Source organism: Carassius carassius, chromosome 23 (assembly GCF_963082965.1).
Source record: "Carassius carassius chromosome 23, fCarCar2.1, whole genome shotgun sequence".
NCBI lineage: Eukaryota > Metazoa > Chordata > Actinopteri > Cypriniformes > Cyprinidae > Carassius > Carassius carassius.
In genome coordinates this window covers 27314943-27334571 of record NC_081777.1, presented here as the reverse complement: position 1 = coordinate 27334571, position 19629 = coordinate 27314943, and the positions used below count along the sequence as shown (strand labels likewise).

At 35.7% G+C, this 19629-nt stretch overlaps 1 protein-coding gene across 3 annotated transcripts in view; it reads left to right on the top strand.

The window, feature by feature from the left end:
- The window catches only part of pclob (piccolo presynaptic cytomatrix protein b), a 32977-nt gene extending 14629 nt beyond the window's left edge, over positions 1-18348 (top strand). For 2 of the 3 annotated variants that reach the window (XM_059506787.1, XM_059506785.1), the window contains 18 exons: positions 851-939; positions 1275-1350; positions 1570-1695; positions 3302-3410; positions 3791-3858; positions 7734-7942; positions 8082-8132; positions 8713-8843; positions 9913-9939; positions 10486-10579; positions 11485-11556; positions 11830-12091; positions 12759-12953; positions 15519-15624; positions 16098-16165; positions 17001-17129; positions 17266-17411; positions 17922-18348. In XM_059506787.1, coding sequence (XP_059362770.1) covers positions 851-939; positions 1275-1350; positions 1570-1695; positions 3302-3410; positions 3791-3858; positions 7734-7942; positions 8082-8132; positions 8713-8843; positions 9913-9939; positions 10486-10579; positions 11485-11556; positions 11830-12091; positions 12759-12953; positions 15519-15624; positions 16098-16165; positions 17001-17129; positions 17266-17411; positions 17922-18065 — 2102 coding nt within the window. In that variant the 3' untranslated portion in view covers positions 18066-18348. The remainder of the gene's footprint in view (positions 1-850; positions 940-1274; positions 1351-1569; positions 1696-3301; positions 3411-3790; positions 3859-7733; positions 7943-8081; positions 8133-8712; positions 8844-9912; positions 9940-10485; positions 10580-11484; positions 11557-11829; positions 12092-12758; positions 12954-15518; positions 15625-16097; positions 16166-17000; positions 17130-17265; positions 17412-17921) is intronic. The other variant, XM_059506786.1, reaches the window with a different exon arrangement.
- Positions 18349-19629: the final 1281 nt, after the last annotated feature.

The following is a 19629-nucleotide window of genomic DNA, read 5'->3' as shown; positions in this document are numbered from 1 at the left end:
ACCCCCTCTTTTGGAACCTTTATTTTTAAGAGTGTACCTGCTATTTTCAGCATGAATCTCACAAAATGTAATTAAGTTTTATGCTTAAAAGGATTTAGCACTTGCGTCTCAGCTAAATTTATCTTTAAGAATGTTTTAAAATTGTTGCAGAAAAACAAGACGAAAATACTAAGAAACTATATTTTTGGATAGCAGATTGCAATTTTAAATAAGTAAATTGCTTTAGCATCATGAGAGTCTGGTGTTATAGAACAAAAGCTGTGGTTTTGTTGGAGTAGTGTTTTAATTGTATATGCTAACTAGTGTAATAGAGAGTATACTAACAGAAAATGTACTAATCATCAGACATTTGGTAAGGCATCTCATCATCACACTCTTGTATGATGGTGTGTGTATGTGCGTATATCTGCTGTGGTTTGTTGCCACAGCAGTTCTCTATCAAATTCTCGACGCATGACATGTAGCCTGGTCACAGCATGCATGTTCATGTGTGCATGCCTCGACAAATGTCTCAGATCATTGCTTTTTCTGCCCTCACCATCCTCTGTCACTGCTATACCCGGTGGGGTCAGGCTACTTAGTACACTTAGCATTTATCTAAACAAACGCTCTTGATTTTAGACCTTTTGGAAGTGAGGTTAGTGTCCAATCCTTGAAACATAGATATTGTTCTTGGAAGCCCTGACCCAAATCCATTAAGCTGTCAGTTCAAACACTCTAGCAAAGAAGTGTCCCCAATTTAAGGGATGGTGAAGGGATGGTTGTCTGGGAGAAAAGTGGTGGAGTGGGACACATGCCACAGTTTTGTCTCTTGTGATAGTACAGCGGATGCTTTCTTCCTGTCTTCTAGCATATCACCTTCAGCATGAGGAGACAGACTGGTTTGACAAACCCCGCCAGGGACGAGGTGGACCAGAAGCCGGGCCAGAGAGAAGACAAGTAAAGTGACACCCCCAGTGTGAACATGATTTTCTCAAAGTAGGATGTGTTCCTGGAAACACTTCTGGAACAACAAACCTATAGTTTAACCATAAAATCCCAAAATCTGTACAATTATAGGTCAGTATCAATGTTTTATCCACAACCCAAACTGTAAGGCTAACCATTACAATCTGAATGTTATTCCAGGAACATTTTCTGCTTAAACCACATTCACCATGCAAACACATGGATATACTGCACCTATCATTGAAAGAACACAAGACTTAATTTGCAAAAGTGTTGTTAGAACTTCAGCTATTGTTCATTTACTTGAATTGTTTTCATTGTTGTAGATGAAAGGCAGCCATTACCCCTTCCCACACACTCGCATCAAACTGCAACGGGACCCCAAGGACCACACCGTCTCAGGTATGTTCTCATAGCAATTACTCCACAAGATACACAGCGAATAGTAGTCAATTAGGCCTGCAAATTAAATTACTGGAAGGAAAGCAAAACAACAACTGTAATCTATCTTGTGACCGCCGTATTGATGAAGAGATCATGTTTAAAATGATGCTGAGATACTCTGATTAGAATCCAGTTACTCAGCTATTCCTCAGCTAAACTGAACCCATCTGAATTCAGGGAGTGGACTGGGCATCAGAGTTGTGGGTGGAAAAGAGATTCCAGGGACCAACGGAGAGATCGGAGCTTACATCGTTAAGGTTTCAGCAGGAGGATGTGCTGAACATATGGGAAAAGTTGTGGAAGGTAAGGACTTTCAATTAGTCAATCAGATAACATTAGCATGTAACATTTTCTTGCAGACAGTAAGGGGTTAATGAAGTGAAATAGATGTGATAAGTGAATTTGGTTTTAAAAAACAACTTTTACTTGACTCGTGCATTTTTCAATTCTTAAAGGTCATGTTATTAAGTGTTTTAAAGCAAGCATCAGCAAAATAATTATTTTTAAGCATTCAGTATTCTTTTAAAAAGAAAAGTGCCTAATTTAGAAATCCATTTCTCATTTTAACCCGGATGGCTATTGTTGCGGTATGATTGCTCTCCTTGTTGACCAATGCTGGCTTAGCATGCTGTATCAATTTAGATGAGCTCCTCTGAGAATAGCTCAGCTTCCTGAACATGTTTTTGCTTGTTTAATTTTTTTCTTTCATAACGCATGATTTTAGCAAAGACTCTTAGTATTAAAATGTTTCCTTTTATAGTGTAAAATCTTTTTGTCTGTTTTATTTGTTTCATCCCTGAAATATGCAAGCACCAATCTGCTGGCAGATTACACAAGCTGTTCTCTATCTTAAGTATGCTTTTCCCTTGATACAGTATAATAATGTCTGCTGCCACAGTGGAAAATGTGCTAGAGAGCAGATTTAATATCTGAAAGCTGTAACAATATTATTGAGCCAAGAGTCAAATGAATACACAATTGCACAATGCATACTCATTTGCTTGCGCTTCAACTAAGAAACATAAAGTATCCATGTTTATTATTGAATAGAACAGAGATAGTCCATATTTAGCCAAGCGAAACACACTGGTAATTTGTTACCATGATCACCTATACCTTTCATGAACAACAATGGAAAATATCACAGCATTTTTAACATTAAAGCTTTTTGATGATTGTATAGAAGATCACTTGTATAGCACAAAGTATTTTCAAAAAAATGAGCCGAATCGGATTCCCAATTATGCATGAATCATTTAGATACTAACTTCAAAGCTGAAATAATGGTTTTCGCCTAGTGGTAATCTTGCAGACTAATATGGAGATATGACTGACATACTATAGATATGATTCACATACATTTTGAGTGAACACTGAAGGGAATGATTGTGTGGAGATGAACAGACATTTGAATGATGTCCTGTTGTTATCAGCCTCTGAAGCACTCAGAATGCAAAAGACCTATTTGAAGACTCGCTTTCATTTGTGTAAGTGCCCGGGGTTTGGCCTGAAGTGGACTTGAGTTTGCAGTGATGCTTTTTTCCCCTTCTCTGTTTTCTGCACTTGTTTTCAGTCTCTGATGCTCCAGGACTGTTTTCTTGTAGTGAGTGAAGAGCTCAGGGAAGCATGCTATTGAAAAAGTGTGTGTGTTAATTCAGTGATTGTTTTAACTGAATATGTCTATCTGTGTGTGAATCTATCATAATAGTTTTTGGTTCTATTTTTTTTGGTTTTTAAAAGTAGACATACAGTAGCCTACTTATAAACAACACCTCTCTTTAATATTTTCCATAACAATATGCAGACAAATAATGTTTACTTTTGGCGTAGGTGCATTGTGAGTATCTGTTTTTACTATTCTAACCTAATAAATGTTTCTCAGTTCTGAGGCATGTGTTGTGTTCCTCAGGAATGCAGGTTCTGGAATGGAATGGAATCTCTCTGCTGGGAAAGACATATGAAGAAGTGCAAAGCATTGTGGGACAGCAGTATGGAGAGGCAGAAATATGTGTGCGCCTGTAAGTTACAATAATGTATTGAGTGTTCAAGAGTCACTTTAGTCCAACTCCAACAAAAATAAGCATGTTAAAGGCACTCTTTTTTTTTTTTTTTTTTTGGACAAAGACATTGGTAGTACCATGTAAACAACTGTTGCATTTGTTTGATTAAAAAAAGAATAACCATTAAAGAAATGTGTATACGTATATATAGAAACCATAATAACCACAAAAAAAAATTTGTGCAATTTAGTATACATTTTGATATAAATGCAGTATTACATTTCATCATATACCTTGATATAGATAATTTAACTATTTGCTTTAACTGTACTATATTGCAGTTTTTTTGTTCTTTAAATCAATATGCTAATATATTTATTATCTTGACTGCTGTTTAGAGATCTAAACATGCTCTCCAGCACAGAACACCCCCAACAACTGGAGCTCCATACTCAGCTGAGAGCTGGTGAGTGTCTCCAATATTTTTTATTCTTCCCTTCATATTGTGCTTACATATCTTGCTGCCTTTAATAAGCTTTTCCCACTAAAACAAATCCCTTTAAGGTAAATCAGTCCACTCTGCAGCCATCTTGGTCATGGACAGGGTCCAAAATACTTAGAAAAATAAAAAAAACCTTGCCTAAGCTTATGTTTCGCGAACATATTTCAGTGGCATCAAAGATGAGCTTTTTAAGCAGGCTAAAGTCCAGGTCCAGCTAATATGCATGAAACCAGTAGTACAAATGGTTATTTGCTATTTTAACTGGAAGTTGTGACTTCCTGTCCTACAGCTTTCCTTAGCACTCAACTCCAGGTCATGAATTTGTTTGTTCATATGGTGTGTGTGCATCAAAATTCGTGCAATACTGACACAGACCTGCCAACATGTACACATTTTTCATACTCTGCACGCATGTTGACCGATAAGTACGCTTGTACAATTTGCTGCTCTCTAGGCACGTATTTTGTTGCTTCTCGCATTTCGCCGATTTCAGTTTCTATGCAATCTATGATGCTGATTCTGCCGCTGAGCCACAGCCATAGACAGTAAAAGAAATGGACACAGCGACCCCATCGGAACTCAATTGAGACAAGTGAAGCCCATTTTTAGCGATTTTTAGCACTTCCGTTTCTGACGCGCAGACTCAAACTAAGCTTGATGACGTCAGCAACCTGTCTGACAGATGTAAATCTTCTAGTAGCTGTGCGTGCAAACTGCCATCGTTAATCTTGCAGAGACAGCGAGCTTGAGCGGGGAGTTCTTTGGCGTGAGTGAGCAGGAGTAAGTATTCTGATTAATTATTTTGTATAGTATTTTAAAATGTAATGCCAGGGCTTGTATCTATGGGCTTCTCTCTTGACGTCTCCCCGATTGCCTGCGAGTTTCTCCTCCTGTCTGTACGGTAATTTCTCTACTGTGCGACAGCGAGTCGAGTGGTTATGACTCAATCGTTAGCCTATTTTTACAAAAATTGTTTCTACGGGGCCATAATGTAACATAGAAGGTAATGGAGCCCTTTATACATTGTCCTGTATCTTTAGAAATAAATAATGGACAAATGGAGTCTTTAAATGCCTCAGATGTAAAGTTATTTGCTGTCAAAGTGACGCCAAAATGAATGGGAGTCAATGGGATGCTAACGCAAGTGAAGTTCTGCTACAAGATGGCGGCACGCGGCTGACTTCAACTTCCGGTCGACTTCCTTCCCGCCTGGCCACAGCGTGTAAGTGGAGTGAAAAGCTTTCGGCCAATCATGTGCAGTGTTTTTATGAGAATCCTTATAATTGCCTAATTTTGTGCATTTATTTTGTTACAAAACCATTCTTTTGTTTAATATTTTAATCAAGCATTTTATTACACAATTTAACAACTGCAAATAAATCCACAGAACTAGAACCAAACTCAAGCAAACAGTATTAATGTTCTCAGTGAAGATTGGCATTCAAAAAAAAAATCAGATGCCTCAGTTTTGATGGACTAATCCTATTTCTTCTTTCTGTGATTATCTTAAGATTCTCTCTGAAGGAACCGATGTTGCCACAATACACAGTCTCCCCTCCATTAATGTTGTTATGACTCTTTAACTTGCAGTGGAGTGCCGCTTCACTTCATCCCCTCTCTGTTTTTACATAATGTTATGATCCCATATACTCACATCTGATTGGCCGCGATGCAATTGCTGACCAATCAAAACAAAGTTCTGCCTTGAGGTAACCAGCCAAAGCCACTCGATGCAAGCCGGCTCTTCTGATTCACTACAAAGCATGGGCTCTCAGAGCCGCATCTTTTGAGCATGACCTTGAAATCTAGAAGGTTTTAGACAGGCCAGGTGCTGATTAACGTAAGATAAAGGTAACTGTTAGGCTATGTTTAGCCTAATTGAATTTATGTACATTAAAAATGACCTTGACATCATAACAAGCAGTCCAGCTGTGACGAGCTCAGTTCAGTTCACGCGTTCATATAAGCTAACATGTAACGCTAAGGGTGGCGCTGCCAATAACACACCTAAAAGCTGTCACAAAGAACCGGCAAAAGTAATGATTATGAATATTTTATATTTTATGAATATAATTATTAATAAACAAGTGTTTTCTGTATCAATGTCGTGTCAACTGCAAAGATAAAGTTGACAATGCTGTCTCACGATCTTCGCAGTAGTGAACGCACCAGAGAAATGCACATTTCATATGGATTAACATTACATAAGCAGAGAGCAGTCTGTTTTCTTTCGTTTTGAATTGTTCTGTTCAACCCTCTTGAGTCGGTTAACGTGTATACGCATTATGAGTCATTTTCTCCTGATAACCCAAAAATAACTTAAATTACACTTTCAGTTTTTATCGTACAGATAAGAGCAATACATCAATCGAATCTGTAAAGGGTCTACTTTTATTTGTATACAGATATACTAACAACAAAACTTTGTGCACTTATAAAATAAAGATAACAAACAAGGAGTGCTGTGTGCAGCCTTTGTCTGCGCTGATCTTCATTTACAAACACGTCATTAAAATGAACTGTATCTCAGTGAATACTCAACGAAGAGACATGAGAGAGATATCTATAGAAAGCCTGACATGTCTACTTTTAAACTAAACAAGTGCTGCTGAAAACAAATATTCTGTGATAAAGTAATCCATATGAAAACAACGTGATGTCCGTTTTCACGTCTCTCTTCATTATCGTTTAATTCGACTACGCCCCCGCGCTGAACGCCCTATTCAGATTCTAATGTTAAATAAAGTTTTTTTGTTATTGTACTGTTTGCTTCGCGATGAGAGGAATAAGATATAATTCACCCCAAAATGTGATTTGGTTGAATATTTGAGATTTGGATTTCCTCAGAAAAAAAGAATGAAGCACTTTTTTCAGCAGAGATAATAAACATGAGTAAGTCTCTTATTATTTATTTATATACTTGTACTAGTTTTCACATAACGTGTAAACATTTTACTACTTAGACTTTTTCCAAACTACAATTCCTGACTAAATGTATAATCAAGTGAAACATTATGAAGTTTCAATAACAATGTGCAATACTATACCATTCAAAACTTGATGTAAATAATATAAATGTAACAAATAAATGTAACTGTAACAAATGTAACAAACAATGTTGTTCTTTCAATCACCCCCCCCCCCCCCCCCCCCCGAAAAAAGAACGAGAAAAAAAAATATTTTCCGCTCTTTTCAACATTAATAATAATCCATTAATATGAGCACAGAGATGTTTAGTTCTCTGGTGACGAGAAAAGTCATGATTGCCTCCAAAGGCAGCATTTGTTACAAAGAGACTTTCACTGATGCACTACTTAAAAAAGCCAAATCTGCAACCTTTAACAAGTTAAACAATGCAAAAGTTTTTTGTTTTAAGCAAACTGACTTTGATATTGATAACTGCTGGTTTTGCACATTTATTTAATGTTTTGATTTATTTATTTAGAAAGAATGTTCTCAGTTTGCTTTTATTTCTGACAACATTTTCATGTGGAAGAAGTTTCCATGGGCTATGCCTCCTGTACAAAATGCTCAGAGTGATTGCAGTAATTGTATAACATTTATGGTCTTCTTATATATGTTATGGAGTAACTAATAAATCTTAATTGGTGAAAGGATATTATGTGTATAATATGTATTATAGTGTTAGGTATCTCATAGGTTTCTCACAGGTGTGTGTGCAACGGTGGAGCATACATTGGCGGTGGGCTGTCAGGTTCTCCCGTGCGTGTGGGGGGGGGAGGGGGGGGCGGGGTTGTAGTACTCATAACATTTCTTCAAGGTTGGCAGGTATGCTGACAGTGGTTGAAATGGGTTTGTTTTGTGTGCGTGTGTTATAGGTGAGCATCAGCGTTCTCCAGGTATAGACCCAAAGCAGCTGGCCGCAGAGCTGCAGAAGGTTTCACAGCAGCAGGCTCCTGCCTCCGTGCTGTCTGCTCTGGAGAGAGCAGGACACTTGCAGTCTGGCACCGGATCTGCCGCTTCCAGTGGGGTCCCCAGCCCTGGGAAACCCGGGTCCCCTTCCATCAAAAAGCGCCATAGTAGCAAGGTGCTGTATTTGTAAAAATGTACAGGAAGTTGCCAAATACTGTATATGGAGCATATACCAAATGCTGAGTCTACATTTTGGAACTAAAAATTTGATTTAAAGCAGACATGGATTGATTTTTCATCATTTTGTTTTTCAGTCAGCAGAGGTTCTGAAGCCACAACCGCATCCAATCACTGGTGAAATACAAGTGAGTCTGTGTACCAATTACACAATCACCAAATTTATATGTACTGTATAAGACTATTCTAAAGATAATTAAAATTGCATGATTGTGTTTCGACTGTGTTTGCTACATGTAAAACATTGCCATAACCAGATTAAGTCATTATTCCCATTTCTACTTATCTGAATAAGACAGCTAACTATATTGTTTACAATTTTGTAAACATAATGTAAACATCATGTAAATGATTTTGCTATATCTTTTGTAACAGAATATCAATTGATATTTGTCATGTTATTTACTTATTTAATGTGTGAACAAAACTTTGTGCAGGATGAAAAAATGCAGTGCGGAGTGTAGAAGTATAGAAAAAAAAACAATTTTGAGGAATTTTTGTTATTGTTGTTGTTTAAACAGTTACTTTTCTTTAATAAGAATTGATTTAAATAAATGAAAAATGCATTAAAAATCTAATATATTTTGCTTCGATTATGATCTATCAGCCTTACTGACTCACTCCAGTATTGACTGCTCTATTGAATTTAAATTAAATTTAATTGACTATCTATAGTATTATTTATCTCATACTGGATCTTTTCCTCAGCTTCAAATCAACTACGACAGGAATATGGGTAATCTGATTGTTCACGTGCTACAAGCTAGAAACCTCGCTCCTAGAGAAAACAACGGATACACAGACCCCTTCGTTAAGGTCTATCTCTTGCCAGGGAGAGGGTGAGTATCCCTGTGCACACAATTCTGTGTGTGTGTGTGTGTGTGTGTGTGTGTGTGTGTGTGTGTGTGTGTGTGTGTGTGTGTGTGTGTGTGTGTGTGTTTGTGTGTGTGTGTGTGTGTGCGTGTGTGTGTGTGTGTGTGTGTGTGTGTGTGTGTGTGTGTGTGTGTGTGTGTGTGTGTGTGTTTGCACGCAAGTGTTAAAGTTATAAGAGTAAGAGTGAAGAATGAAATGAGTCTCTACAGTATGTACTATGTATATTTATTTCAATTTTTGTCCTTGTCCACATATATAAATGTTGTAATTGTGGTTGATTTATTGTCTGAATTTTTTTTTTGTTTGTTTTTTTTATTTCTGGAATAGCACCTGTTATTGGTTTTCTCTTGGCCTTCTAAAAATCACTTTTTTTCAATATCAAGATTCTGCAAAACAATATCAAGTGCGCCTGTAGCTCCGTTGTACCCATTTACAAAGTATTCCGTGATAATTACAATGGAATGAAAATGTAAAAAATGCTTCACTTAAATACTGGATGGCATAGTAATAATAATAATAATAATAATAATAATAATAATAATAATAATAATAATAAAATGTAACTGATTAAAAACTTGCATATCATGTGGGCTTAAAGGTCTCCTTCATGGGCAGAAGTCCTCACCTCTTTAGTACAGAAATGACTTATTGGAAGCTAAAGTGGAAGAGATCTTCCTTAGAAAAGTCAATTTTTATTAGCTTAGCCTTCCTCTCTTAACATGATACCTAGTTATCAAGCTCAGTGTCTCGAACTGTGGAGAAAGCACAATCGATATAGCTTCCACCAGTATGGGGTGTGTAATGCTATATCTGCCATCTCCTAATGGCCTTATCTGCAGTGTTTAGAAGATTAGTTCCTATTACCTGCACAAATGATCCTTTTGTCTGGCTCTAAAAGCCCGACAGCCACGACTCCACCTGGACCACAACGTTTTTGAGGGGTTTCTGTCTACCCTTCCTTGGATTCTCTGACTGTTGTCTGTTTGTCTGTCTACTTTTACTTTGCATTCCATACAAATCTCCGGAATGGTTCAGCCAAGTCATGGTTGTCCAGAACGCAAGGTAGCGTGGTGTTTCTTTTTCTTTTCATTTTGTTTTTTCATTGGTGCGTGTGTGTGTGTGTTTGGATTTCCTTTTTTTTCATTATCTAGCTGTCATTCATGTGGTGAAGCCTACTGCGTCATCTGTGCAGTGTCTCAGATCTACCTCAAAGCAACCTCTACCTCTGAAGTTAGTTTGATGTCAATAAATTCTTGAAATGATTCCCTTGAAGTCAGTAAATATTAAGCACAGATGTGCAACTCTATCATTGTGCAAATTCACACCAGCTCATTGTAAGCGTCTAGTGCTGCTGTATGCTTGCATAGATTGCCCATAAACTCATGTAAAGATAGAATTTTTCCACATTTTACTCTGTGATCTGATAATGTCATTATCATCATTTGTGGCATGGACCGTAGATGCACCGGTGTTGCCTCTTGTGAGGTCATCTTTTTATGAAACTCTGCTAGCCTCAAGTGTGGCTATAAATATGCTATATAAACATTTGAAATCCATCATCTAAGTTTATTGCTCCTTGTATCCTGTCTCCACATGATAACCTCACAGTGCTGAGAATAAGAGAAGGATTAAGTATGCCCAGAAGACTCAGAACCCAGAGTGGAACCAGACTGTTATTTATAAAAACATCCATCTGGAGCAGGTAAGTAAGACATACATTATTATATATGTATTTTATATACACACACATATACACACACACACACACATATACACACACACACACTACTTTGTAAAAGGTTTAGGGACACATTTAAGGAGAGTTTAGAATATAATAAATATTGTGAATCTTTTGAATTATATTATTTTTAAAAATGTCTATTAATTTATATTTGCTCTTAATTTTTTGTTTTCATATGTATCACTGTAAATGTACAATTGTTTTGAACCTATGCATTTACTTATAAATGATCTGATTTTATATAGTTATTTTGTATTTGAAAAATATAAATTCATTTTCAAAACATTAGCCAGTTCTGCTTGTCTCTTCTAAAAGATCATATTTATATATTCCGTTCCTATATAGTTGTTTCCTTTTGGGGAACCATACATTTGTCTTCAAACAAATGGTTTCAAAATATTAGTCAGTTCTTTTATCTATTATAAAATATCATATCTATATGAAAAACGCTCCATGTGTGTGCTTTTCTCTCTATTTTTCTCTTTTTACTCTTGTTACAATTCATCATGTTTCATCTCACTCTAGCTATATATACGTTTATAGCCTTAACAGTCAAAGGAATATGCACAGATCTTTTTACATGTAATTAAAGTAGTCAAAAACACAAGGGAAGTTACATCACAGTCACATCCCCCATGTGTCCCATTTTTTTTCAATCCAAACTTGGCATTCCATGCTTGAAAACTCTGAAAGTTGACCCAGTTTTGCTGTCATTGCTATGCTGTTTACTGAGTCACAGATTTCTTGTTCAAAGATGTTTATGCCTTGATGAATTATGTCTTTTTTCCTGCATCTGACTGAAAATGTGTGTGTGTGTGTGTGTGTGTGTGTGTGTGTGTGTGTGTGTGTGTGTGTGTTCGGCTCAGCTGAAGAAGAAAACTCTGGAGGTTACTGTGTGGGATTATGACAGATATTCCTCAAATGATTTCCTGGGAGAAGTGAGTGTTATAAGATAAAAGTGTCATTCCGTGCACACACACACAATGATGGCATAGATAAAAATCATTTGCATAATTCCTTAGATGTGATTTAATGTTAGCTAGCATTTTGTCTTCTCTTCCAGGGTTTATTGTTATGAAATTTGTTATTAAGTCAGTTTGTTACTGTCAGTATCTATTTATATTATTATCCAACAAAGAACAGTTTATAGAAGACAGAAATGTCTATGAAGTCAGATGAGTAACACATTGTAAAATACTTTTTTTTTTTAGGTACTCATTGATCTCTCAAACACGGCTCAGCTGGATAACACGCCTCGCTGGCACCCTCTAAAGGAGCAAAGCGAGAGTATTCACCATGGAAGAACCCACCCTCCACAGGGGCCCGGCGGCTCTGGGGGTCTCGGAGGTCAGGGAGGCCCTGGAGAGCCAGGAGGTTCTGGAGGTCAAGGAGGGCAACCGGGCAACCAGCAGTCCCCTAAAACTTCTGTCATCAAGAGCCGAAGTCATGGCATTTTCCCTGACCCCGCTAAAGGTAGGTCATGCATACTAAACAAAAATACTCACATGAATCACACAGGTGGTAAATAGTGCAACATGTTTTAGAATACCATTCAAATGTTTGGAACCAGTAATTTTTTTTTTTTTTTTGTTTTACACAGTCTCTTACATTCACCAAAGCTGCAATTTGTTTGATCAAAATACAGTTAAACATTTTGAAATATCATTGCAATTTAAAAGAACTGTATTCTATTTTAATAGAATTTAAAATGTATTTTATTCATTAATCTTAAAGCTGAATTTTCAGGCTTCAGTGTCACTTGATCCTGTAGAAATCATTTTAATATGCTGATTTGGTGCTCAAGAAACATCTCTTACTTTATTAATGTTGAAAATAGTTGTACTGCTTAATATCTTTGTAGAAACCATAATAAAAAAAAATAAAAAAAATAATCCTCAGGATTCTTGACATATACTGTAGAAAGTTCAAAAGAACTTTGTTTATTTGAAACAGAAAACTTTTGTAAAATTACATTATGTCTTTACTGTCACTTTTGATCAGTTTAATGCATCCTTGCAGAATAAAAGTATTTCTTTCAAAACAAAAACATCTTACTGACTTGAAACCTTTGAACAGGAGATGAATGGTTCATTTGGCATCGGTTCTGGATTAATAGAGGGCTTGTACTCTATGTTCACAGACACACAGGTCCTTACAATAGAAAAGTCTCACAGTAGTCCCGGCAGCTCCAAATCTTCCTCTGAGGGTCACTTGCGCTCCCACGGCCCCTCACGCAGTCAGAGCAAAGGCAGCGTCACTCAAGCCCACCTGGAAGAAGCTGGGAACGCCATCGCTGCAGCTGAGGCTGCGGTGCAACAGGCCCGATTCCAGCCAAGTAACCCTTACTACTTCACATGAGCTCACAGCCTATCTGTTCTCTGTCTTTCTTTCTTCCTTTCTGTCTGCCCTCTCGTTCACGCACTCTTCCACTATTTCTTTTCCATTCCCTCTCATCCTCACTTTTCTGACACATTTTTTTTTACATTTAGTTTTTATATTTTGTTTTCATCATTTTTTTTTATAAATTAAAGACTACACCCAAAACCACAAAATGAAAAAATGTAACTTAATGTTTTATAATATTTTATTTTATATTTTATTGACTATTCAAGCAATAGTTGGCCCAAAATTTAAAATTTGCTGAAAATGTACTCATCCTCAGGTGATCTAAGATGTAGATGAGTTTGTTTCTTCATCAGAACAGATTTTAAGAAATTTCATCACATCATATCACTTGTTTACCAATAAATCCTCTGCAGTGAATGGGTGCCATCAGAATGAGAGTCCAAACTGCTGATAAAAACAATAATCAACAATAATCCACTAGTATTCCAAAAAGTCTATCTATATTCTATAATATTGCTTTTTCCAGTAAAAATGAATAAATAAATAAATACAAATAAAATAAAAAGCTGTCTCGTCTGAATCAAGAGAGAAATGTGCAAAGCTCAAGAACAGTTTACAATAGAAAAAAGTCCTAAACAAATATGTTGGTAGATTTTGATGTGAGAGGACCACAGGGAAAGGTTTTTTTTTTGTTTTTTTTTCGCTGGACAAAGAAATTCACTGGAGAACTTGTATTTTGACCAGAAACAACAGTTAAAATTGTTAACCGTTTAAATGCCTTAACAATTAATTTGTTTATTACAAATACAAAGCTTTTTGCTTCACAGAATGTTAACTGATGGACTAGAGTGTGTGGATTACTTGTAGATTATTGTTATGTTTTTATTAGTTGTTCGGACTCTCATTCTGACGGCACCCATTCGCAATCCATTGGCGAGCAATTGATGTAACACTTATTTTCGGTTTAGATGAAAAAACAAACTCACCTACATCCTGGATGGCTTGAGGGTGAGTACATTTTTGAGATATGAATTATTGGGTGAACTGTTCCTTAAAAAAAAGTGAAAAATTGGATTCTTCTAAAGTACTTTTTAAACCTCCCAGCATTTAAACTAACATTTGCATATTGAGTGGCAAAATAGACATGATCTCATTATAAAGATCTTAATTTTTAATAAAACCTAAAAAGCCCTAAATTATTTAAACTACCAATGTATGTTAAACTCCTACCCTTAAATCGAATATCAGCCTTAAGCTCAAGTAAAGCTTGGGTCAGGAATCAAAGATTTTATTTCCCAGATAAAATTTCATGTCAGATATTCAGGTTTAGTGTGTTTTTTTTTTTTTGTAATACAGCAAATTTTATAGTAGCAGAGGAGGCATTTGTTGCATTAAAAAAATCCCTCAAAGTACAGCATAAACCTTTCTTGCCGTCATAGAGATGCTAAATTTGTAAAACACTTCACACTGATGTCCAGAGCATGATGAACCCCTCTGTTACCTCATTACCCCTTGCAAGTAAAATCCCAGGACCTTACCCCAAAATCAAACCCATATCTATGTCCGCATGAATGTGGTGTGTAAAAATCATGAGCTGGTTTCATGTGAGGGCAACTATGCAACCTCTGGATGAGTCCGTGTAGAGACTGCCCCATCTAAAGGCAGAACTGGCCTCAAACTGATCACACAACATCTTCCAGCCAATGAGAGCAAAGTATCGAGTCAGATGATCATCATGGAGGGATCTCTGCTAGAGGAGGTGAGAGACATGTGACTCCTCCCTCTCTCTGAATAGAAGAATAAACTCAGCACTAACCACACCTCCAGTATAGAAGCAAAAAACCAAAATGTTTAAATCTAAAATCAAGGCAGCCATGAAATTTGCATAAAAATTTATTCTGTTTTTAAACCGATGTTTAACGTTATAAAAAAAAAAAAACTTTAACTTAAAAGCATTATCTTTCATTTCACTGTGATGGTCTCTTTTTAAGTTCTCTTATCTTTTCTGTCCATATGTAACTTTGTGTGCTAAGTGCATACCCATTATTTTTGCATAAATGTGACCCTGGACCACAAAACCAGACGCTGGGATATATTTTTAGCAATAGCCAAAAAAAACTTTGTATAGGTCAAAATTATCATTTTTTCTTTTATGCCAAAAATCATTTGGATATTAAGTAAAGATCATATTCCATGAAGATATTTTGTACATTTCCTACCATAAATATATAAAAAACTTAATTTGTGATTAGTAATATGCATTGCTAAGAATTCATTTGGACAACTTTAAAGGCAATTTTCTCTGTATTTTTTTTGCACCCTCAGATTCCAGATATTCAAATAGTTGTATCTCGACCAAATATTGTCAGATCCTAATAAACCATACATCAATGGAAAGCTTATTTATTCAGACAAAATCTGAAAAATACACTTAAGACTAGTTTTGTGGTCCATGGTCACAAATAGTGTTTAAGTTAGTATTGTAAATAATGAGTCGCTTGCATTATATGGCAGATGTCTAAGCGTCTGTTTGTGTATGTGTGTATTTCTACAGATAAAACAAAACACAGAATGATTGATGGAGATGCATACACTCTGGACAGTGAAGAAAGCATGGGCACTAACACTGTGGACAGTGCCATATTTCAGGTCCCTCAGCTGTAAGTATGCCTGTTCCCTCCTGTAAATGCAAAAAAAAAAAACAGAGGTCATTCTATTATGCTGATTTGAGGCTTAAGAAATATTTATTTTTATTATCAGTATTGTGTTTAATATTTTTACGTGCAATTTATTTATTTTTTTCAATATTTTTTTTTAATCAATGCAAAGGTCAAAAGAACAGCATCTATAACCATTATTATATCATTTGATACATTATAAATGTCTTTACTGTCACTTTTAATGTTATTGTTAAATTAATTAATATTAATAAAAAAAATAATAAAAAAATACATTTTGACCACCTAAAAAAAACTAAAATAAAAACTGTTTATTTCCAAGTTTAAATAAGAACTAAAATGTAATATTTTAGCTACAACTGTATATCTGCATTAAGAAACCCAAATATCTGATATCTAATCTTGTATATCCAACTAGTAAAAAGTTGTAGTTCTCAAACTTTTCTTCTCATCAGGAAAAACATTCCGAATGGAACAGATAAAATCAGAGGACTTGAATCTTTGAACCTGTCTGATTCAGAAGGTAACAATCTTTTTTATATTGCAGTTTCATTTTAATTTTCAGTTCACACACAGTCTACTTTTAGACACTTCTGTGCTTATAGAATTGAACCTCATGAGAACTAAATAAAATTGGCAAACTGTGAGTCATGATAGAGATTTGAACCATGTTCTACAGGTCAGGTTCACCCCTGAGGTTGAATTAGCTCTTGCCTGAAAGCTGTTGAGGAGACTAAGAACCTGTTAGACAGAGGAAAACAGCAGCCATCCCCTTATGTTCCACTCTACTGTGTCACTGCCATACACTGTTAAATAATTCATCACAGCACAGGGTGTGTTTTTGTTGCTGTCAAAGGACACAGACGTCGGCACAACAAAACATGGTGTGTCATGAGTATGGCAAAGTGTTTTGTATTTAGTTGCAACTGAAGTCTTGTTCTGTAATCTATTTCAGTATACTGCTCCATGTTTTATATCATATAAATATATATTTTGTATTAATGGTTAAAGATTGTGTCTGCTCAGGTTCCCAGCTTTTCCATTCGCCTCAGTGTAAAATTGTGATTCCACACCTGCCCACTAGAGGTCACCACTTATATTAACTTATATTGAACAAATGACAACATACAGCAACATTTCAGCCCTCCAACAGGAGAAAACTCATATTCAAAATTGATTAGACAACAAATATATGAAATATAAAATATTTTTATCTATCTATCTATCTATCTATCTATCTATCTATCTATCTATCTATCTATCTATCTATCTATCTATCTATCTATCTATCTAACTATCTATCTATCTATCTATCTATCTATCTATCTGTCTGTCTGTCTGTCTGTCTGTGGCTGTAGGGAAGATGATGGGTGAGATCAAGGTTGCTCTGAAGAAGGAAATGAAGACCGAAGGAGAGCAGCTGGTTCTTGAGATCCTGCAGTGTAGAAACATCACCTACAAGTTTAAATCTCCAGACCATCTACCTGGTAATCAAACTTTCCTCAAACACAACCTCAAAAATGACACTGATATGTGAATATCGCAGTCTAGATAATTAAAATGTCCTTGGAGAAAGAGGCTGATTGAGTATTTCAATCTGTAATATTTCAACTGTCTTTTTAGACTTGTATGTAAAGCTTTATGTGGTGAATGTGGCAACTCAAAAGAGGATCATAAAGAAGAAGACCAGAGTGTGTCGCCATGACAGAGAGCCATCATTCAATGAGACATTTCGTTTTAACCTGAATCCCGTTGGCCACTCTATTCAGGTGAGAGAAATGATAAACTGAGTGTGCCATTCAAAATTTGGTGTCGGTCAGATGTTTTTGAAATAAGTTTTTCTGCACATTAAGGCTACATTTATTTGATCAAAAATGCAGTAAAAACATGTAAAAACAGTTACTTTAAATATTTTAAAATGCAGTTTATTCCTGTGATGCAAAGCTGAATTTTCAGCATGCGTACTCCAGTGTACTTCAGAAATAATTCTAATACACTGATATGATGCTCAAAAACATTCCTTATTATTATCAAGTTTGAAAAGAGTTGTGCTGCTTAATATTTTTGTAAAAAGCGTGATACATTCTTTTCAAGATTTTTTTTTTTTGATGAACAGAAAGCATTTATTTGAAAAAGAAATATTTTTCACTATATAAAAACCTTCATTTCAAATATGTATTAATTAAATAATCTTACTGACCCCAAACTTTTAAACGATAGTGTATGTATTATATTATTGAAATGATTTCCTCTGACTTTTATCCCCTTCCTCTTCACAGCTGTTCCTGGTGTCAAATGGAGGGAAGTTTATGAAGAAGACGCTGATTGGCGAGGCCTACATCTGGCTGGACAAAGTGGACATGCGCAAGAGGGCAGTCAGCTGGCACAAGCTAGTGGCCACCACCAGTCAAACGCAGCCATAATCAGATGCTGTCCATCTACCATCGGCCTTCCAAAAAAGAGAAAAAAAATAATAGGGGGGTTTGTGGTTCTGGAATGACTGATGTATCATGGAAAGAGAAAATCAGTTAAATGAAATACTATGACAAAGAGTTTGAGGCCATTCACCAGGATATATAAGTCTATTTCCACTCCCAGAGCACTGCTGTTGTCTATTTGAGCGAGTCATTTCTGCAACTACATTCTGCATCTAAAATATCTTAGGCATGAGCCAATTATTACATTTCAATGTAATTTCAGCAGTAATCACATTTTATATATATATATATATATATATATATATATATATATATATAATTTTTTTAAAACATTGTTTACAAGGAGAAAGACGTATAGTTCTTGACACAATCATGTGATGCATAATGACCATATCTGACTATGTTATGTACTGTATGGAGGTTACACTGTAAGAAAGACAATCCCCTTATTGAATGCAACATCCAGCCGTGCACAGTTCGAGATTCCTCCATTTATAATGTCTTGAGTGTCGTCTTCAATGTTTAGGGAATGTTGAAACTTCAGGTTGTGACTGACATCAGCTATTGGACATAGATCCATCAATCAAGTCGAGATGATCTGGTTTTCACACAATCCTCTTGATTATTTCAAGAATGGCTATTTGTTGGATGATAAATGACGATGTGCTTTGTTTTTAGTGTCTCAATCCCTCAAATTGGGTTTAAAAGGCATCTGTTTTCTGTCTTGAAGTTTGACTGTATGTGTTCATGATGTGTGTTTGTTTTATGAACAGCATCTTGAAGTAAATGTCATGTTAGTGGTCAGATGTTGTCATCAGTAGTCTCTGTTTTGTGACCAATTTGTATCTGGAATCCAAATATGCAATGAGAAAAAAAAAAAGAAAATATAAGATAATGATAATAAACAATGTACATGAGGGTTCTGGCTCAATTGGCTTGATTGAAAACCTGATGTAATATTTTTTGTTTATTTTAATGGTGCACGGTGTAAAGTTCATCTGTTTATGACGGTTTAGTTCTTTTTCATTATGATCACTGCCTCTTAAACCTGCACCATATCAGTGTATAGTTACAGTAGTATTAGCCATTGAAGGCACATGTTTTTGTCTGTCTAGGATCTCAACACCGGACAGTCATTTTCTAACTTAACAGTCAGTGTTTCCATTACCAATATCAGTGGACATATTTCACAAATGGCAACAGATTGTTTTTTAACCTGGCTAATAAAATGTACACTAATATGTCCAAGTGGTGCACAGATGTACCTGAATATAAGGTTGCTGTTGTAGTAAGATGAACTATCGTGTGCCAACCTGATGTTTTAACCAAATCTACTGGTTCTGTTTGGGTAAATCTATGCAACATGGATTATGTTCTTTGAATGCATAAACCTTAACATGCGACATCAAGCGAGTGTCTGAATATATGTATATCTGTTAAAGAAAAGAAAAAAGAAATGAATTATATGAATATTGTATAGTGTTTATTTATTTTTATTTATTCATTATTTTTTTACTTCCTCTTTATGGCACAGTACATATTAATCATT